Here is a 21,312-nt window from a genome sequence, read left to right on the forward strand (position 1 = left end):
GGGGGTGAGATATACAAAGAACCAAGCACCTAGCCCTCCTCTAAGCATACCTGCCCACTTCCACCTGACCGAATACAGCACAACTCCGCGGGGCAGGTTATCCCATCAGTGTCCTCAAGGGAGTTTCTTTCACCTTTTTCTGAAGGAGGAAATCTGCAGGGCCAGAGAACTGGCATCCAAGAGTTTTAAAAGAGGAGCTTGCTGGAGCGTTGAAGCTGATTTTCAATAAGCCTGGGAGCACAGGGGAAGTTCCAGAAAACTGGAAGAAAGTTAATGTTGTGCCAATTTTTAGAAAGGGTAAGTGGGCTAACTTGGGTGATTATAGGCCTGTCAGCCTGACATCAGTCCCAAGCAGGAGAATGGGGCGGCTGATACAATAAAGAATTAATGGAGGGTCATGTAATGAATGCAAATCAACAGGGATTTATGGAAAATACATCCTGTCAAATTAACTTGATTTTTTATGAGATTACAGGACTGATAAAGATAATAGTGTTGATGTAATAGACAGACTCCTACATGGTGTTTGATTTGGTACCACAGGACATTTTGATTAAAAAACTAAATGCTATAAAATTAACATGACCCACATGAAATGGATTAAAAAGTGGCTACATGATAGGTCTCAAACGATCATTGTCAACAAGGACTTGTCACCGAGCAGGGGTGTTTCCAGTGGGGTCCTGCAGGGATCGGTTCTTAACGTTTTTTAACATTCACTATTTAACATTTTTATCAATGACCTGGGAGAAAACACAAAATCATCATTGATGACATTTGCAGATGACAAAAATTGGGGGAGTGGTAAGCAATGAAGAGGACAGGTCAGTGATCCACAGTGTTGTGGGGCTCTTGGTAAACTGGACACAAGCAAACAACAGAAGTTTCAATACGGCTAAATATAACTGCACATTTTGGCCCAAAGGAGGCTGGCCGTTCTTACAGGATGGGGGACTCTAGGCTGGGAGCAGAAGCTCTGAAAAAACACTTGGGGGTTAGAGTGGAGAATCAGCTGAATGTGAGCTCCCAGGGTGGAGCTGTGGCCAAAAGAGCCAATGAGACCCTGGGCTGCATAAACAGATGAAATCGCAAGAGGGAGTAAAGAGGTTATTTTCTCTCTGGATTTGGCACTGGTGCGACCACTGCTGGGATCCTGTGGCCAGTTCTGGTGCACACAGTTCAAGCAGGAGGTTGATCCGTTGGAGAGGGGGCAGAGCAGAGCCATGGGACTGATTAAAGGATTGGAAAACCTTCCATAACGACAGACTCAAGGAGCTCGATCTGTTTAGCTGAACCAAGAGAAGGTGAAGGGCTGACCCAATCCCAGTGTGCAAGTACCTGCCTGGGGAATAAATCTCCAGTTCTGGGCTCTTCAGTCCAGGAGAGAAAGGTCTAGTGGGTTAGCAGAACAATCCAAGGCTGGAAGTTGAAGCCAGACAAATTCAGACTGGAAATAAGGTGGAAGTTTTGAATGGTGAGAGAAATGAACCTTGCATCAAGGGTCGTGGTGGATTCTTCATCAAGGACAGTTTTTACATCGAGGTTGGCTGCCCTAGGGGTTACTTTGGGGAAGTCCTGACCCCCCACGTAACACCAAGCACAGGCTAGATATCACAGTTGCCCCTTCTGGCCTTGGATTCTAGGAGTCCATGTGGCTGTGGAACGAGTGGTGCTGCAGAAAGAGGGGTCGGTTTCACAGCTGAGCGCATGGGTGAGACACAGCGCTGAGGCGTGCAAGCCAGGCCAGCCCACTGCTGGCCAAACACAGGCCTCCAAGACCTCTCCTCTTCTACAGCCCGGCCGGTCACGTCTCACTACTAATGAGACAACAGCTCCCATCAGCACCATGGTGCCGGGCTGGGTGGGGGCACCTCCAATTTTATCTGAGCTCTGTGACAGAAATCACCTGTCATGGCTGATGCTGCATTTCCCTCGGAGCTGGCCACGAACAGCCTCCTCATTCGCCCAGTTTCATCTTCAGTTCCCTGCTTTGCTCTCCAGGCTTTAAAGCCTGGGAATCCCCCAGACCAGCTCCACTGTGGGGTGCACCTGGGACAGGGGCCAGCCCCAGCTACTGCCAAGAATGGTGTGAGGAGACGCTGCGGTGGAGACAACAGATGCAGAGACAGGCCCCAGCTGCAAAACACGGCTGCAGATTTCAAGTGCCCCAGAGACCACATGGGTGGCTGGATCCCAGGGTTTGCATCGACCCATTCTGGGGAGGGGAACCAGCTGGAAACTTTGGATGCAGACTCAGGTTTCTCTTCCACCTACCCAGTAAGTTCAGATTAATTGGGCCCAGGGGATGGGGGTCAGGTCTCAGCTCCAGGATAACTTGCTGCGGACACCGCCCCATCCACCTGAGGGTGCTGCCTCTGTTGGGCACGACTCCCCTGGCAGGTAAAACAGGTGGGCCCTGGGTGGCCATGGTGCTGCCAGGCTGCCACCTGGTGGCTACAGGGAGGAACTGCTGTTCTTTGCAGCCCTGGAATACAAGCCAGACTGGCCGGCACTGGCCCACACCAGCCCCCAGGCCTGAGCAGCCCCCACCCAGAACAGGAGGGGCAGCCCAGAACTTTGCTCCCACTCAGCACATGAAGGCAACGGAGGAATCCACGTTACTAGCCTGGATGGGAGTCAGGTTCCATGCAGAATCCTGCCACTGAAACCAGGTCCTTGGTCCCCCGCTCTGTCTCCATGACTCCACCTGCTCATGCCTCAGTTTCCCCTGTACAATGGTGATGACACCCACTTCTCTGCATTCTCCTGGCCAGCTGCGGCCGCATCCCCTGCTGCAGTTAGAGCTAGCTGCGATTCCTGCTCGCTCTCTCACTCGAGAGAGATCAGGGTGCTAGGACAGGAGTCACTGACCACGAGTCCAGGTTTCCTTACATACCCAGCTGAGTTACCACACTTCAGTCCTGCCCTGCAGCATCCCCGTCCCCTGGAGCAGCCCCTCCAGCTGATCCCGTCCTGGCTGGTGCAGCAGATTTATCAGATGGGTTGCACGACTTCCCTAGGGGACAGCCTGTCCCGCACAGCCGCCCGGGAGATCTCTCGCATCACGATTTCTGTCACAGCAGAATGCTGCTGCTGCAAAGATCATTCTTTCAGCTGGCACCGTATTGCCCCTCCAGGGCTCCCCCTTCTCTAGTGCACCAATCATAAACTGCTTGCCTGGCCCCTCATCACCTCCGCCCCGCCCATCTGTCCTCTCTCATTCACTGTCCCATGTCATTTCCCAACACCAGCCTCGCTTGTCACATTGCCAAGCATGCCCCTTTGCGCTGTTGCCCTGCTCCCCATAAACACCCACACAACCACGTTACCACTCTCCTGTCCAATCTGCAGCTGGGGAGCAGAGACCACAGCCTGCCATGCTGACCAGTAGCCTCTAGGCACGACTGCAATACAAACCAGAACAGCGGCTGCTACGAGCCCAGGCACCTGGCCCACTCCAGCGGAGCATCAGGGCAGAGATTCCGGTTGCCTCTCAGCAGGATCAGGTGGTTTTACTATCCCACTAGCCCTGCACCAGTAGATCAGCCCAGCCAGACACAGCCCCTGGGTGCCACCAGGAGCAGAGTGGGCAGCGTGGAGGCCTGGGGATTTTGGCCCTTCTCCTGGGGGGAGGGGAAGGGTGAAGCAAGTCCTAATTCCTTGCACATGTCCCGTCCTGGGGGCGTTACTGGTCCAAGGGCCTCCAGCAGAGCGCCTGCCGGCAGGAAATGCTTCACTTCTACCCCCTGCCAGTTCTCCACGTTTGCTCTTCGGGCCCAGCTGGGCTCTGGAGTCTCCCTCCTTGTTGGAAACCCCGAGCAACCTCTGTTCAGCTGTTTGGGTTTAGCCTGGAGCAGGGCCAGGACACAGGCCCACAGAATGCACTGAGGGGGGCCGGGGGCTCTGGTGGAGCCAAGGGGCACGTCCAGCCACCCGCCCCCAGGACGGAAAAGCAAAGGGACATTCAACGACAGTGACAGGCAACGTCCTAAACCGATAAAAGGAAACTAAAGACAACTAGCCGTGGAATTCCCTGCTGCAAGATGTCATGGGTGTCGAGTGTAGGACTCAGAGAAAGGGCAGGACGTCCTGAGGAACAGCCGAATACAGAGGAGGGGGGACAAGAGGCCTAAACGCTCCTGATTCACAGGGTGCTCGGAAAGGAATTCCCACCTGGGCAGGCTACTCCGCCACTGTCCACTAGGGGGCGTCCCACCCCTTCCTCTGCACCAGCTGGTCCCAGCCCTGCTGATGGCGGAGGCTGGGGACAGGCAGGTGGGTTTTAAAGGGCTGGGAGCCCGGGGAGGCAGAGAGGGGAGCCCCCCTCCCCTGATGGGTTTCCCAGCAAAGCGCAGTTCTAACTCTGGACCAGCTGCCCTCCCCGTTCAGCCTAGCTCTCTCCTGCAGATCTCGCCTCTCCCCGGGGTGGGGATGGTGCTGTTGTGGGGAGCCAGGGGAGGGGGAGACGGATGAGCCAGTGGGGCTCACCTTCCCCCTCCGCCAGCGCAGGGCTGCTCCGTGCCCGGCCTAGATGGGCACAGCCCAAGCCAGACAGCGTCATTAACAGCTACTCTTGAGGGGTCAGAGCAGCAATGCCGGGTTCCTGCCCTGCGCCGCCGTAGGAGACACGGCCCCTTCCATGGCTGACCTCTTGCTCCCACGCCTGGCTGCAGGAGGGAGCATGGTGAAGGCTGCGTGCACAGGCCAGGCCTGGAGGAAGGACAAGTGACCCTGCAGGGAGCCCTGTAGCCAAGCCAGAAGCAGCCTGACATCTCCATTGAGTGACGACACAACAAGCAAGTTTTGGGAGAGATGGGGGAGTGATAGCTCAGTGGTCTGAGCATTGGCCTGCTAAACCTGGGGTTGTAAGCTCAATCCCTGAGACGGCCATTTGGGAACCAGGGTAAAAATCTGGCTGGGGCTTGGCCCTGCTTTGAGCAGGGAGTTGGACTAGATACCTTCTGAAGTCCCTTCCAACCCTGATCTATGACGCCGCAGCAGGCAGAGCATCACGAGGAGATAACCAGTCCCAGCCCACACCAACTGCGCAGCTGACATCCAATTAGAAACGTTTATTACAAGGTGTAAATAGCCCTTTACAGAGGTGGGGTTTGGCTGGGGAACCCCTGACCATCCAGCAGGGGCAGGGGGGACCCAAAGGCAGCCCAGACCTGGCACGATCCGGTGACACCCAGACAAGGCCGCAGCACAGATGGATCTTGGATGCCAAGGTCAAAGGTGCCATATACACACCCGACTCACCGAGATATTGCACTGGGGAAAGGAGCCTGGGGTTCTCGGGGGTGGGGACAAGGTTACCCCTAAAACTTCCATGTGTAAAGGCAGCAAATATTAAAAAAGGGGCTTAACATCCCTCTCCCCCCATGAATAGAAACTCTGACATGGGGAGAGAGAGATGCCACCGCCCCACTCAGCACTAGGCAGCCCCAGAATCGCAAGGTGAAACCGACCGCTCTAGCTGCACTCCCCCGGCTCCAGCGGGAGGTCTGTTGGCATCTCAGAGGGTGCAACAGAGCAGGGCCCAGCCGGACCAAGCAAAGGGCTGGTTCGCAGAGCAAGGAAACAGGGAACAAGCCCCAGAAACACAGGTGGGGCGCGGGGTTGGCAGAGCATGACACTGATTGCTTTGCTGGCTTGCCTCCAGGTGCTGGGGATGTCACTGCAAAAAGCAGAGCTCCCCAGTAACAGCCTCCATGGCCCTGTGCGGGGGCAGGGCTCACCCCAGTGCATTCCCTCAATGGGAGGGAGCCCCCCAAGCCTGACAGGAACAAACAAGCAGCAAATTGACACGTAAACCAGAGAAGTCCCAGGAGACCAGCCGTCCCGGGGCAGGGCAGCACCTGGGGACAAAGACAGAGGTGAGACTGGCAGCTGCTTCCCCCTTCATCCCCCACCATGCAGGCCCAGCCACTGCTTCCATTCAGGGCAGGGGGTGAATGCCGCCCATCTCGCTCTCGCTGCCTTGAACCCGAGCTCACCCAACTGCAACCCCGCAATGGAAGGGGCTGACAGGATCCCCCCCACACCCTCTAAATGAGCTCTTCCATCGGGCCTCTGGAAGCAGCTTCCCTGGGCAGGAACAATGCCCCCCATGCTGCACGGCTCCCCCAGGAGCTAGGTCCGGGGTCCCCCCCTCCACTGCCTGTACCTCCCAGCTACTGCCTCCTTCGCTGCTTCTTGGCTGGCATGACGGGGATGAGCTCTTCCTCTTCCTCTTCTGCGCTCTCCTCTTCCTCAGAGGGTGCTCTCCTGTGCACTGACACACAGACAGCCCCTTGTCACGCTCTCTGTGCGCTGGGCCTTTCAGACACAGGGGCGCCCTCTCCCCTCCCGATTCTCACGGCTCCGCTGCCCACGGCTGGGACGTGCCCACAGGGAGAAAGCGAGGGGCCAGGGCCAGCTGCTTCTGACACCACCCAACCAGCCCGAGCACTCAGTGAGCAGCCCGGGGGCAGCTCTGGGCCACAGTTACGGGGCCAGCCGCTCAACTGACCCATGCGCTCAGCCAGGCGGAGTGGGAGCTGGTTGGGGCAGATAACAGCACTCAGGCATCAGACCCTCCTCTGCAGACGCAGCCCAGGCACGTCACCTGTCCAGGCAGTGACCTCCCTGCAGGCGGTAAATTCCTCCCCATCTCCGCCCCCTGGCCTCCCCTGAATGAACCAGCTGCCTGGACAGAGCCCCCATTTGGCATTTCCTCCTGGGCCGCGTCCCCTTCTGCGCCAAGCAGCGCCCCCCAGCTCCTTACTGATCTGGTGCCGTCCGGAGAGGTGCACGGGGCCAGAGCCGGATTTCAGGTGGAAGGTCACAGGTGGTTGGAGCTGGAAGTTGTCCAGGCTGAGCTGGGAAGAGACAGCGAGAAGCAGCAGAGTCAGCGGCAGGGCCTGAGCCTCGGCTCCCCCATCGCAAGGAAGGGCTCCTGGCTGGCCCCGAACCACATGATGCTTCCTGCTCAGGCTCCCGTGGCTCCCAAAGGGGCAGCACCGCCAGCCAAAGAGGGCACCCTGCAGCCATAGCATGAAGCGCAGGGTGAATTTCAGTGACCGAGGAACCACGGTGCAGGGAAAGAACGTTAAAGTCAGGCCAATTCCCACACGCACAGCCCCACCGGTGCCTCTCAATCCTGAGCCGCCAGCCCACTGCTAACCAAGCACTGGGCTCCCCCACCCCCAGCTCTGTCCTGGGTCAGCCTCTCCTGTGATGCAGACAGGCAGCTCAGCCACCAGCTAAGCCAGACCCGGGGGAACCAGGGCTTTGGGCTGCAACCACCCTGCAGCACCGCTGGAGGGGAAGGGGATTCCCACCCGCTGCAGTACCACTAGGGTTTATATCCTCCGTGGGCGGCAGCCGCTACAGGGTCATACACCAATAGCTGAGCAGATCCGATTCTGTCCAGAAGACGGCAGCAGTGAGCACACCCAGGCATGCTGGGTAAAAGGCTAGCTAACAAACCCAAGGCTTACACACATCCCCAAGCCCCAGCCCCCGCAGGGTCGCCCCACGAGGTCCTTTTACCGTGGGTTGGCATGACAGCTTCAGATTGGCCACTGGCACAGCAATCTCCTGGTTCTGACGGTTACGCCCCACAACTTCCACCACGTTGCATTCGTCCTTTGCGCCGTCTGTCAGGCAGACCTGGGAGGGAGCAGAGCGAAGTGTTAATGGGGCAGCCACCTCAGGGGGAGATGCTGCATCCAATCAGGGTCTGACTGCAAAGGGCGGCTCGCACCTGGACCAACTTGTACCAACCCCGCAAACCAAGGTCCAACCCCAGGATCAGACCAGTACATGGATGGTGCAAGCAACCACCGTGACACTGCACAGGCCTGTCACCGGGACATCGCACCAGGGCACGAGCCAACCACTAACTGACCGGGCGAGCTGGGGACTTCCCGCAGCAGCAATTATTCCCTCACGGTCCACTACGGGTTTCTTGCACCTTCTGAAGAAGCTGGTGCCGATGCCTGGCAAGCGAGGACGCTGGAGCAGACACACTGCCAGCCTGGCAATTCCTCAGCGAAGTGACTTGCCCAAGAATGGACAGGAACTCACAGGCAGAGCTCAGAGCACAGCCCAGGCGCTGAGCTTGCTCTAACCACTAGCACATGCCCCAGGGGGCTAAAACATGCCCCAGGAACGAGGGGCGCAGATAAATCAAGCAGACTGCACTGCAGCATGCGATTGCTCCCCCCAGCTCCCTAGAGGGACATGGTTCCCCCCTGCACTGCTCTCTCCGGACCGCCGGGCAGACCGTGCTCTGCGCTCAGACACACCTTCCAGGCCCGATCCTTGCCCCGAGCCAGCAGAGGCAGAAGGATCCAGTATAAGGGGAAGCAGATGCCTTGAGCCGCCCGCTCTGCCTGAGCAGCAGCACTCGCCTGTAGAAGAGGCAGGACCTGACCGTGAGCTGCGTTCATTTTGCTTATGATCATCACTGAGACACAGAGCAACGTCTCCTCTCGTCCCACGTCCTGTCTCCACCAGAAGCCGTGGCTACGGAGCCCCATCGCGAACCTGAGGGTGAGCAGGAGCCGAGCGGGGAGAGGGAAGGACAGCGCAGAAGCCAGCCAGAGAAGGTAAGTGACGTTAGCCCTGTCCGCAGAGCCAAGGTTCCCTCTTACCATAGACAGGGCCAGGATGTGCTCAGAGTCGTCATCTTCATCCACCTTAAAGGTATAGGACCTGGTACTGCCCGTCAACTCGCAGTCTGGGGAATCCACGTGAGGCGTCAATAAAACCGAAGGAGCTGGCTGCTTCCCCCCAAAGAGCCATGGGGAGACACTGGGGCTGCTGACCCGGCTGAATCCCAAGCTCTGGCCGCCCAACATTCCCTCCTGCAGCTCTAGCTGGAGAAGCTGTGAGTCACCCCAGAGCCAGCTGCATTCCAGTGCTCAGCGGAGCCCTAGCCCATCCGCACAGCCGGGAACGGTGGCCTGTGCCTCCTTTGGGAGATTACAAAGGCTGACACCCCGTGCTCTGCCTGGCTCTGGGGCAGCAGCACCCGACTGCCAGGCTCCTTCTCCAAATAGCGCCCAGCAGTTTCTCCCTGTGGGGCGGCTCCAGAGCCCACCCCTTAGTGCTTGGCTGGGATGAGCTAATGGGTCAGCAGACTGCAGGGAGCGCCCTGGGCCCTGACAGCCCCCCAGCTATCGGGGGAGGGAGCGAACAGCAATCGCAGGGCTGGGAGCACTGGAGAAAGGCACCACACAGTACCTGAGCTTCATAGCTAAGGGCAAACTCACCGGTACTGCAGCCTGGCCCCCCAGTTCCTCCATCTCAGCTGGATCTCTCCTCTGCCCCATGGGGCCCGTCAGTGTCCTCCCAGCACAGACCTCTACCCCAGCCAGGCCTTCCTCTATATCCCAGCCCCCACAAACCCCCAATCCTCCCTGCCCCCAGCCACTCACCCGCTTCCCCACCCTGACCTGCTGCCTTCCCTGTCCCACCCTAAATACGCCACTGCCTGTAAGCTGCGCAGCCGCCTATTTACTGCCGTGCAGGCACCCAGGGCATCAGCCCGGGGGCCTGCCGCAGCCAAGGGAGGGGGCGTCCCTCCCCCGGCCCCCAACCTGCCACGGCCGGAGCAGCCGGGGTGGCGCATCAGCCCCAGGGGCGGCCCTCCCCCAGCCCAGCCCTCTGCACCCTCAGTCAGAGCCCTCACCCCCTGCCCCTCATCCTCAGCCCACCCCAGAGCCCACATCCCCAGATGGCACTCTCACTCCCTGCACCCAGCCATCTGCCCCAGCTCTGAGCCCCCTCCCACACTCTGAACTCCTCAGCCCCACTCATAACCGTTATGCTCTTCTTTATACAGGAGAGAAGGAATCACCCCCTACAGTAAAGGAGGAGAAGCCTCGTACCCCTAAGGCTGGGAGGTCTGCTGCCACCACTGCAAATAGGAACGTAGGGTAGTTTGAGTGGTCGGGACCCTCTGCCTGGAGGGGCCGAGGCGCCCATCTGTCGCCCTGACATTTCATCTTGAGGTAATGCTGCCTGCTGAGGGCCTGTATCCGAAATGTTCCAGAAGGCATTGTCAGAGGATATTCCGGACCTTCTAACTACTACCCCTGCTACTCATCCATGTGGGCACAACAATACTGCGAGGTAGTGACGCGCTGAGCGTCAAGAGTGCCTACGTGCTCTGGTGGTACGGGTGAAGGAGTTTGGAGCGCGGTGGTATTCTCTTCGATTTTCCTAGAAAGGTAGGGGCCGGGGGCAGAGGACCAGCTGATCATGGAAGGTGAATGCTGGCTGCGAAGATGGGTTCGCCAGGGGGGCTTTGGTTTTCCTCGACCAGGGGATTGCTATTCGAGGAAGGATGCAGCAGATGAGATGGTGTTCCACTTTCGAGGAGGGAAAGACCCTATTGCACACAGACTGGAACCTAGTTTAGGAAAGGGTTAACATAGGTCAAGGGGACGGTGAGGCAAAGCCCACAGGATAGGGGAACATGAGATGAGATGGGTTGAAACGAAAGGAGCGTGGGCTATGGCAGATGAGAAAGGAGGGTCAGAGCACAACTGGAGGCAGATCAACAGTATTCTTAATGCCTATATACAATGCGAGAAGTTGGTAAGAAGCAGGAGAATGGAAGTGCAATATAAATACACTATGACATTGGTGGGCATCCACCTTAAACTTGGTGAATATCATACGATTGGATGTTGTGGTGGATGGGGTTTACAGTTTGCTCAGGAGGAATAGATGCGGAAATGGCAGAGGTCGATTGCTTTATGTATTAACATGTGCCACTTGACTTGAGGGTGGAGATGGACATAGGAGACGGAAGGTTTGAGGAGGTCTCTGGTGGCTAAAAGGTGACACAGGGTGATGTCGTGCTAGGAGTCTAGTGAACAGCACCTAATCCAGGTGGAAGGGTGGAATGAGGCTTTTTTTTAAACAACAAAATCATCCAAAGCCGAAGATTTGGGGTGATGGGACTTTCAACTATGTATATGTTGGAAAGATAACACCGGCTGGGGCACAGACTATCCAAAGTTCTTGGACTGCATTGGCAAGACACTTTTTTATTTAGTAGGGGAAAAGCTAGGGGGATGCTGTTCTAGAGATATGATTTTACAAACGGGAGGAAACTGGTTCAGAATTTGAAAGTAGAATGGCAGCTGGGTGAAAGTGTCATGAATCATACAGTTTTGCAATTCTAAGGACGGCAGAAAGGAGTACAGGCCAACAGAGAACCAGGGATTTCAGGATGGTGGATTTGGTAGCTCAAGAGCTGCTAAGTAAGGTCCGATGGGATCAAGACTGAGGGGAAAAACTACTGAGAGAGCTGGAGTTTCTCAAAGGGCTATTTAGGGCCTAAACGCAGCTATTCAATGGGTAGGAAAGATAGAAAATGTGCAAAAGACCACCTTGCTGCTTAACCAGAATCTGGCATGCCTACAAAAAAAAGGGTTCATATCAAAATGGAAAACCAGTCAGAGTTACAAAGATGAGTATATAGGCAAACAACACGGGATGCAGGGGCAGATTAGAAAGGCAAAGGTACAAAATGACAATTAGTATGGAATAAAGGGAAAGATGAGATTTTTATCAATACATTAGAAGCAAGAGGAAGACCCAAGGACGGTAGGCCACTGCTCAGTGAGGGGGAACCAGTACAGGAACCTGGGAACTTGGCAGAGATGCTTAATGACTTCTGTTTCAGTCTTCACTGAGAAGTCTGAGGAAGGTCTAACATAGTGAATGCTTATGGGAAGGGTAAGCTTTAGAAAGATAAATTAACAAAAGAGCAAGTTAAAAATCACTTGAAGTTAGATGCGCAAGTCACCCAGGCCTGATGAATACATCCTAGAACTCAGGACTATAGAGGAGGAGTATCTGAGAGCCTCTAGCTATTATCTTTGGAAAGTCATGGGAGATGGGAGATGATTCCAGAAGACTGGAAAAGGGCAAATATAGTGCCCATCTATACAAGAGAAATAAAACAACCCAGGAACTACCAGACCATGTTTAACTTCTGTGCCAGGAAAGTAATGGAACAAGTAATTAAGAAATCATCTGAAACACTTGGAAGGTGGTAAGGTGATAGGGAATAGCCAGCATGGATTTGTAAAGAACAAATTATAAAGTCAAACCAATCTGATAGCTTTTAGGATAACGAGCCTTGTGGATAAGGGAGAAGCAGTGGATATGTGTATACCTAGACTTTAGTAAGGCTTTGATACGGTCTCGCATGTACCCTTATTGCTAAACTAGGCAAATACAATTTAGATGGGGCTACTATAAGGTGGGTGCATAACTGGCTGGATAACCGTACTCAGAGAGTGGTTATTAATGGTCCCAATCCTGGGAAAGGTTTATAACAAGTGGGGGTTCCGCCAGGGGTCTGTTTGGACCGGTCCGTTCAATATCTTCATCAACGACTTAGATGTGCATGAAAGACGCTTATTAAATTTGCGGATGATACCAAACGGGAGGGATTGCAACTGCTTTGGAGGACAGGGTCAAATTCAAAATGATCTGGACAAATTGGAGAAATGGTCTGAGGTAAACCGGATGAAGTTCACAAAGACAAATGCAAAGTGCTCCACTTAGGAAGGAACAATCAGGGAACAATCAGTTTCACATGTACAGACTGGGAAGGACTGGCTAGGAAGGGATATGGCAGAAAGAGATCTAGGGGTCATAGTGGACCACAAGCTAAATATGAGTCAACAGTTGTGATACTGTTGCAAAAAAAGCAAATGTGATTCTGGCTGCATTAACAGGTGTGTGGTAAACAAGACACGAGAAGTCATTCTTCCGCTCTACTCTGCGCTGGTAGGCCTCATCTGGAGTATATGTGTCCAGTTCTGGGCACCGCATTTCAAGAAGGATGTGGAGAATTGGAGAGGGTCCAGAGAAGAGGCAACAAGAATGATTAAAGGTCTTGGAACATGACCTATGAAGGAAGGCTGAAGAACTGGGTTTATTTAGTTGAAAAGGAAGCTGAGAGGGGGACATGATAGCAGTTTTAGGTATCTAAAGGGTGTCATTCAGGAGGGGGAGAAAACTTGTTCACCTTAGCCTCTAATGATAGACAAGAAGCAATGGCTTAAACTGCAGCAAGGGAGATCTGGTTGGACATTAGGAAAAAGTTCCTAACTGTCAGGGTAGTTAAAACTGAGATAAATTGCCTAGGGAGGTTGATTGGAATCTCCTCTCTGGAGATATTTAAGGTCGGTAGATAAATGTCTATCAGGGATGGTCTAGACAGTATTTGGTCCTGCCATGAGGGCAGCGGGACTGGACTCGATGACTCTCGAGGTCCCTTCCAGTCCTAGAGGTCTATGGATTTTGTTACACACAAGATATGAAGGTGTGTGTCCCACCTCACCTCCTCACTATGGCACATCAAATCGTTCCCCATATGGGTGGGAGAATTAGAGGGAACGCTGCCCCCACTTCTCCAGTCCCAACCAAGACCCCCCTCAAACACCCTCCCCCAACTCTGATTCCCTGCCCCCAACACACAACAAACCCAGAGCTTCTCCCCGGCACGTGTGCTCCCAGCCCCACTCCTGGGCTTCAGCGCCCCACATGTGCGCTCCCCGCCCCTCCCTAGCCGCTCCAGCTCCCCACGTGCGCTCCCGCCCCTCCTAGGCTCCAGCTCCCACGTGAGCTCCCGCCCCCCTCCGTAGCGCTCCAGCTCCCACGTGCGCTCCCCGCCCCCTCCTAGGCTCCAGCTCCCACGTGCGCTCCCCGCCCCTCCTAGCAGCTCCAGCTCCCACGTGCGCTCCCGCCCCTCCTAGCAGCTCCAGCTCCCACGTGCTCTCCCGCCCCCCTCCTAGGCTCCAGCTCCCACGTGGAGCTCCCCGCCCCCCTCCTAGCAGCTCCAGCTCCCACGTGCGCTCCCGCCCCCCTCCTAGGCTCCAGCTCCCACGTGCGCTCCCCGCCCCCTCCTAGCGCTCCAGCTCCACGTGCGCTCCCCGCCCCCCTAGCAGCTCCAGCTCCCACGTGAGCTCCCCGCCCCCCTCCTAGCAGCTCCTGCACCCCCAGCCCCCCTCCTAGGCTCCAGCTCCCCACGTGCGCCCCAGCTCCGCTCACCGAAGACGAACTTGCCGAGGCAGCTCCCGGCCTCCCGGCTCTCCAGCTGCAGGAAGGCGGCCATGGGTGCGCGGCTGGGCAAGGGAAGGGGCGGATCGGCTCCGAGCAGAGCCGGAGGAGCCGCCTGCACCCTGGCCCGCCCCAGGGAGGGTCCTGGCGCCACCTCCTGCGGGGAGGCTCCTCCCCCCAGCCAGGCCCCAGGGAGCCGGTCTCTGGGCTCCCCCCCAGCCAGGGGTCTCAGCCCTCGCCGCGCCCGGCCGGCAGCCACCAGCCAGTGCGAGGCAGGAGCCGCTGTCCGCTCCCAGCGGGCTCCGGAGATCCCAGCTCGGCGGGGACCGGACCGGGCCGGGCCGGGCCCCGGGAAGCGGCTGGGCTCACCCCACAACCCTAGAACAAGCCACTTCTGCCCAGGATCCCTCCGGGGCCCAGCCCCCTAACTCCACCCACCCAAGGTTTCCACTGCGCCCTATTTTCACACGTGTTCAACTTTGGGGCCGAAAGTTTCCCGCGCTGGCTCCGGCCCAGCGGGAATTGATCTGTAGATATTCGTGTGGGACTTGCCAGATGGGCTCAGATCCAACATCCAGCTGGCCCAGCGCATCCCGCCTTCCCCAGCCTCCGGCCCTGTGCGTAGCAGGGGGTGAGAACCCCAGTGGCAAAGCTGCCCCCCAACATTAGACCTCAGCCGGCTCCCTACTAGGTAAAGACTGGCTTAAAATGCATTTGTGTTAATAGGGGAGAGTGGGTTCTGTTTGGTGGACAAAGTCAAATATAATAGATGGCTAAATAAATATCATCATAGATGTTGCCATTCTCTGTATAAATGCCCATTTGAATGTGCTCTGGGCCTCAGTTTCCCTACCTTAAAGACATAGTCAGAGTTTGATATTTGGCCTGGATAGCTCTTTTCCTTGGGTAAGGGAACAAAGTTCAAAAGGGAGTTCAGAGGGATTGAAAAGTCACTTTCTGAGCATGTGAAAGAGCAGCGGGGGCTGCTGGGACAGCAGGCAGATTAGGAGAGGGAACTCACAGAACACACACAGGCAGCTAAATGCAAAAAAAGGGGAAAACAAGCTTGGCCTCAGAACAAGAGAAATGTCAAGAGGGAAAAGAGCCTTTTCGGTACTTGGTGTATTGTGCATGCAGCCATGTTTACGTGCAGCATGCTGCTCAGGCCGGAAGGGACGCGGCGGCAGCGTACTGCTCAGCCCCAAAGGGACAAGGCATGGGGTACACTATTCCAGGCAAAGTGGTGTCCCTGGTACACAAAGCAGGGACTCAAGCTGCAGGAAAGCCTGTCGCTGTTTTCTTGAATAAACTCCTGTTTAAGATGGCCAGAGTCAATAGATCAGGACACTGAAAACAGTAATACCACCTAGCTCCTATATAGTGCTTTTCATCTGTAGATCTCAAAGCATTTTGAAGGTAAGCATCCTTATTTCCATTTTACAGGTGGGGAAACTGAGGCACCAGACAGTTAAGTGACTTGCCATGGTCACCCCAGTGGCCAAGCCAAGAACAGAATCCAGGTTTCCCAAGTGCCAGTCCAAAACCTCTGTCTACCAGGCCAGATTGTTTTCCCTTGCTTTCCTGTAGTGATCCCACCTAGCTCTGCTGCAGCTCCCCAGCACCTCTCTGTACAGATTTAAAGAAACACTGCACAATCTATTTATTCTGTACCCATATTGGCCGAGCAGGCCCCGTTTCAGTTGCAGGTCTACTTGAGAGAGTAGCTTAGGACACACAGTTAATATGGCGGCACTAACAGTGTATGGGAGGCACAGAAATACCCAGGCAGAAGCTTGCTCTGGTCAGATTCTGTGCTTGCAAAGATTCGGTTGGATAACGCAGTCAGCACTTCCTACACTAAACCTTTGCACCAGGAAGGACACAGTTGAGTTAGTCTAAAAACCAGGCCTAAGAACTAATCCTGGTTCTGCCACAGATTCCATCAACAGCCTCAGCCAGACCATAACATTAGTCCATGCCTCAGTTTCTCCAGGTGTAATGCAGAGGTATAACTCACCTGGTAGTGAAGCTTTTCATTTAACAAGGCTTCTGCAGCTGAGAAGCTCTATATAAGAACACAGGACCCGCCAGACTGGAACAGACGCAAGGTCCATCTAGCCTAGTAACCTGTTGATAACAGGGGACAGCACCTTATATTCCAGAGGAAGAGGCAGTAGCAGATGTAAGGTAATCTGCCCCCGCAAGCCCATTAAAGTCTCATCCTAATGCCTGAACGTGTGAAGTTTTCTATCCCTTCCAAAACTTCCCCCCTTGTTAGCATTAATGCTGGATATTCTTGTTATCCGTATGAGCATCCACTTCAAAGCTAAATTCTTGGCCTCAACAACGTCCAGTGGCCTTGAGTTCCAAAGTCTAATTACACATCACGTCAACAGTATTTCCTTTTGTCAGCTGAGTCTGCCACCTTTCAATTTCACAGAACAGCTTCCAGGGTATTACTGCTGGTGCTGTTAAACAGCTGCTGCGTTCTGCTGCAGAAGCGGCTGGAAGACTGGAACTCAGTGATAAATACAGTAATTACTCTATATACAGAGCCTGACCCTGACAAAACCTGAATGCAGGACTCCAGCAGAAGTTTCCAGGAACAGGGTCGGGTGGGAGGGAAGGGTGAAGGTTTCTATTTTCAGGTCAACAATTTGTAGCTAATAAAAGTGCTAGCCAGTAGCAAAGCCTGTAGAGGACTTTAAGACCCATCCAGGCAGCGCTACAGCAATCCAGGATGATTAGTATTACTCGCCTGTCTCAGCTCCATAGGATGCAGGAGTTTTAACTTTACCGCCGGAGTGGGTCTGCAGCCAGTTGCCACTTTCCGCTGATCACAGGCCCTGGCTGCCTGTGGAGAGCTAGATCCGTGTAAGAATGCACCCCAGGAACGAAGCGGCTTTGCTGCTAGCTAGTGATTTAAAACCAAACGGCCACACAGTGCAGTTCCATCTCCTCGCTCGTGCCTCAGGGTACCCAGCCGGCTTCACAAAGAAAAAAGGTCCTTTCTAGGTGGACTCACTTGATTTAGCAGCTGTGCGGGGAAGGAGGGGGTATCTGGTGAAATGCTGTATTGATAGTATTTTATTTCCTCTCAATAAAACCGGAAGAGTTATTACCCCACTGGGACCCTAATGAGTTTTCCTGGTAACTGGCCTCTTCTGTCCAACGTTGAAAGAGAAGAGACGGGAGCGCTGAGGGGAGGGAAGAAACCTCGGACTGCTGGGCATGCTGAGTGGGGGCAGTAGCCAACAGGCACTCACAAGATGGAAGACTTTGCTGTATCAGTCTCTTCCTGCCATCAGCGTGGTAGTTGAGCAGTGTAGAACGCAGATCCATAGCATCCAGGATGGCACGTCACTCCAGCTCCCTTCCCCTGATGCCAGGGCTTTGACCCCGTGAGAAGGGAACCCGCAGGGGTGAGGCAGAGCAAGCGAAGAACCAGCCTGGGCAGCGGGGAGGCAGCTGGATGAGCAGAAGGCTGAGAGGTGGGAGAAGGGAAGGTTGCAGGAACAGAGACCCAGGGAATGTCAGTGAAATGAGGGGAACTGTTGGACTGGGCACCTTTAGGGAGACGAAGGGTGGCCTAGGGAATGAGGGATCTGGGTTCTCCTCCCAGCTCTGTCACTTTGTCGCTCTATGAGCTAGGACAAAACGCCGGGCCTCAGTTTCCCCATCTGTAAAACACCCTGGTCTCTCCCACAGGAGTGTTGTGGGGCTAACGTCACTGCAGCTGGGCGAGCACTTGGAGAGCCTGGGACAGCTGGAACTGTGCAATGCAAAGTACTGGTATTACTGATCCCAGTTGTGCCCACGGGTAAGGGGGCCCAGCAGGACTGAGATGAGAAGATATGACCCTGTTCTCCTGGAGGCGCTGGCTGCAATAGGGTGAATCTGTGCGGCAGCAACGAGCTCACGCCACACTCCCTTTAGATATCGCACTCCCGCTGGAGGAAAAAGCCGCTGTTTGCTCCGTTCCAGCTGGAGTCCGTTCAACAACATAGCTGAAGAGGGGCGAGGAGCCAAGGCTGGCCACAGAAAGAGGCAGCACTTCACTGGCTGATGGTTATACCAAGAAGGTTTACGATGCTTGCAAACTTATTGGCCTTCCCTCTGCCATCTGGCTAATCTGAAGGGGTCATGCACAGGCGCTCTGTGGCCACGCACCCCAGTGCATTGGGGATGAAAACGCCAAGTGTTGCTTTTATGATCCCTTAAAGGGACACTGTCAAGCTGTTCAGCAGCCACAAATCTGACCTCCCCCAGCTAGGTTTTGGATTGAGGTGGGTTCACATGGTGCTTCCCCCCCACCCCAACTCATCTCCTTTGCCCCCTCCCAACTTGTCTGCTCTCTGTGTAGGACCTGCCAGAGCATGGGAAGTTTTCATAAAGATCCTGAGAACAGGAATCAGCACAGAACAGGGAACAGCACACAGGGCAGAGAGACCCTCGTAAATTTCCACAGACTGGCTGATCTCAGGAAAGGAGTAAGCAGAGGCATGCTCACATAGCAGACACGGAGCCCTTGAGAATGTTTTTGTAGGGACACCTGGGAACGCTTTATATAACCAATCTTATGGATTATGACAAGTCTTAAAGACATAGAATAAACATTATGCTTCTGACTTTAGATGTTTAAATTCTTTAATAGCAGGTTTTCTTTAAAGCACCGTTCAACCATTAGAGCTACCAAAGTACCTTACAAATTGATATAAAGGTTACAGATTAAGAACTATTTGCCCATCACTGAAATGCACCCACCTCTAGACTGGTACGTGGTGGCTGTTTAACTGCACACGGCAACATTGGAGCGTAGAACAAGAAAACACAGAAGAAACTCATACCCAAAAGAAACAGCAGAGACAGTACGACTGGAGTTGGAATTTGACCAGGAGAGAACGTTAATGCTGCTAATGCTTGCAAAAGCTCTGTGGGATTTTTAAGACTCAACCCACCCTGCACGGCATTAAGCTGCTGTGTGTAGCCACAACCACACTGCTGTGTGGTGCTATCATACAGATGAGATACAAAACCATGGTCCTGCCATCCCCTAACTGATTTACAACGCTGATCAACTGAGATTGCCTTCTCAGTAGCCTGTCTCTGACAGTGGCCAGTACCAGATGCTACAAAAGTAGTGCAGGAAACTACTACTAATTGGATGGTTAAGAATACAGCTTGAGCACTGCAGCATGGGATTTAATATCCCCTTCCAAAGTTTAACATTAACCTGGATAGTCTATTACCTGTATAAATATCCAGTCCCTTTTAAAATCTCGCTAAGTTTTGGGCCTCAGTGACATCCTAAGTCATTGAGTTGCACCGTCTGATCACGCCTGTGGTGCTGAGCTAATCAGAACGGCCTCATGGACTGTCTTGCTCAACTCTCCTCCCCACCCCACTCCACTCATCTAGTACCACTGCAGTATTACCAGCATCTGAGCAGGAACCTTCTATTCTGCAGCTTGTGCCACCTGCGAGCCTTGCTAGCTTTCTTGCTCCTGTCTCTCTTTTTCTGCAATGTGTCATTTCTCTCTGTAAAGTGTTTTGAGACCCTATGCAAAATAAAGTTGTATTACATTTCCGTATCAATTCACCTCTAACTTATACAAAGATCATTCCCCACAACCATTGCCTCACTCTGCAAGCTTTGACTCGAATACTAAACCTCCACCAGATACATTCTTTTGACCACAAACTAAACCAGGCTTTGACCTAAGACCATATTTTTTGTTTCTTTTTATTTTTGACTGCTGGCCCCTATAAACTCCAACTCCTCCGCCGCTCAGAAAGAAAGACCCGGAACATAAAGAATTATTCCTCAGGAAAGGAACTATTAATTTTTTTAGCAGACAGTGCTAATAATTCAAAGCTGGGAGACACTGCCTGAAGAAATTTCTTTTTGGCTTTGAATATTTATTGCTCCTGGGATTGGGGAGGCACGGAACTTGGTTACTTCAGAAATAACGTAGATCGTTGGTGTGTGTGCATGCACTGGGCAGAGGCCTGTCAGGATGAGAGCACGCAAGAGGAGAACCAAAGATGCATCACAAGAGATCTTGGCCAGTTTCATACAGGAAGCTCAACTGCTTCTCCCAGCAGGACTCTCATGCTTAAACTAAGCTAGTCGCTAAGTGTATTTCAGTGACTCTGAACACTGGATAAATGGCACCCCCAGGCCCTGTAAGGTGCACACCTGGTACTGTCTCTGCAGCTAATATTCAGTGGTCTGTTGAAGTCTAGTGTAGTGATTCTCAACCTAAAAAATTTTGAATGGAGGTGGGGACTTCTTTGGAAATCTTAGTCTGCGGATCCCCAGAGGTCCACAGGCCAAAATCCACTGGTCTGTGGGAATGACCACCTTTCGCAGACCCCTTAGACAGTCTGCCGACCCCCAGGGATCCAGGACCACAGGTTGAGAACCACTGGTCTAGTGGTTAAAGTAAGGGCAGGGGAATAAATAGGGGTTGGCCACATGAGAAATGTGCAGTGTTTTAACTTTAGGCATGAATGTAAACCATTAAACGGATGCAAAAAGCTGCGGGGCCAATTATTTGGATTTAAGAGTGACTTACTTCATTCCATTAAGAACTGGGGTAAGCTACTGAAACAATCTTTTGTACCAGTGTAATTAATAATCTAACAGAAACTACCTTCCTTTTTACATAAGCCCTTGGAGTTGTGGAAGGGATATGAAATGTCGAGCTTCAGGGTATAAGCCATTATTAGCTAATGGGGGTCAGGAGGAAACTTCTATGGGCTGGTTATCTCAGAACCACTGGCTGCTGGTTCTCGTCCTCCTTCCTCTGAAGCAGCTGACAGTGGCTAGGGCTGGTGACAGCCAACTGAGTTAGACAGACCATGGCTCTGAGCAGGTCTGGAAATTGCTAATTGGTTTATGTTGGGATCCTGGAGATGCCTGTTTTTCAAAGGTGCTAAACACCCACTACTCCAGTTGAAGTCAATTAGGAGCTGTGAGTGCACCGCACCTTTGAAAACAGGATGTGAACCCCTCTGTCTTGCATTAGCCACCTGTAGACTAGGAAGGATACTGAGCTTGGGGGGGCGGGGGGGAGTGTGCAGGGGACATTGTGAGGCATCATCACTGACAAACTCAGTTCAAACCCATTCTCCAACGGGTTTCCAGCCCTGTAATTCCTCTCTATAAATTCCTGGTTCTTCCTAAGGATCCACAGCTGTGGTGGTGCTGTGACACCTACATAGTGTTTG

The 21,312-nt window shown here is 53.8% G+C and overlaps 1 protein-coding gene across 2 annotated transcripts; it reads right to left on the reverse strand.

Moving 5' to 3' along the window:
• Positions 1–5,052: 5,052 nt before the first annotated feature.
• Positions 5,053–14,147, reverse strand: NPM3 (nucleophosmin/nucleoplasmin 3). Of its 2 annotated transcripts, none has more exons than XM_075072864.1 (5): positions 14,071–14,147; positions 8,643–8,728; positions 7,537–7,656; positions 6,770–6,863; positions 5,053–6,277 (listed from the first exon to the last, which is right to left on the reverse strand). In XM_075072864.1, the coding sequence occupies exons 1-5, from the start codon at positions 14,132–14,134 to the stop codon at positions 6,177–6,179; spliced, it is 465 nt and encodes a 154-aa protein (XP_074928965.1). In that variant the 5' UTR covers positions 14,135–14,147; the 3' UTR covers positions 5,053–6,176. The 2 variants fall into 2 exon arrangements, with proteins under 2 accessions (XP_074928965.1, XP_032651598.1); XM_032795707.2 differs by having other exon boundaries at positions 6,169–6,277; positions 6,770–6,858.
• Positions 14,148–21,312: the final 7,165 nt, after the last annotated feature.

Source organism: Chelonoidis abingdonii, chromosome 16 (assembly GCF_003597395.2).
Source record: "Chelonoidis abingdonii isolate Lonesome George chromosome 16, CheloAbing_2.0, whole genome shotgun sequence".
NCBI lineage: Eukaryota > Metazoa > Chordata > Testudines > Testudinidae > Chelonoidis > Chelonoidis abingdonii.

Coding starts and splice junctions, on each gene's coding strand:
- NPM3 (XM_075072864.1), bottom strand. CDS start 14,134: ATGGCCGCCTTCCTGCAGCTGGAGAGCCGGGAGGCCGGGAGCTGCCTC. Junction 7,657..8,642: donor ACATCCTGGCCCTGTCTATG/GTAAGAGGGAAC, acceptor GCTCCCTCCCAG/GTCTGCCTGACAGACGGCGC. Junction 6,864..7,536: donor AGCTGTCATGCCAACCCACG/GTAAAAGGACCT, acceptor GTCTCTTCCCAG/CTCAGCCTGGACAACTTCCA.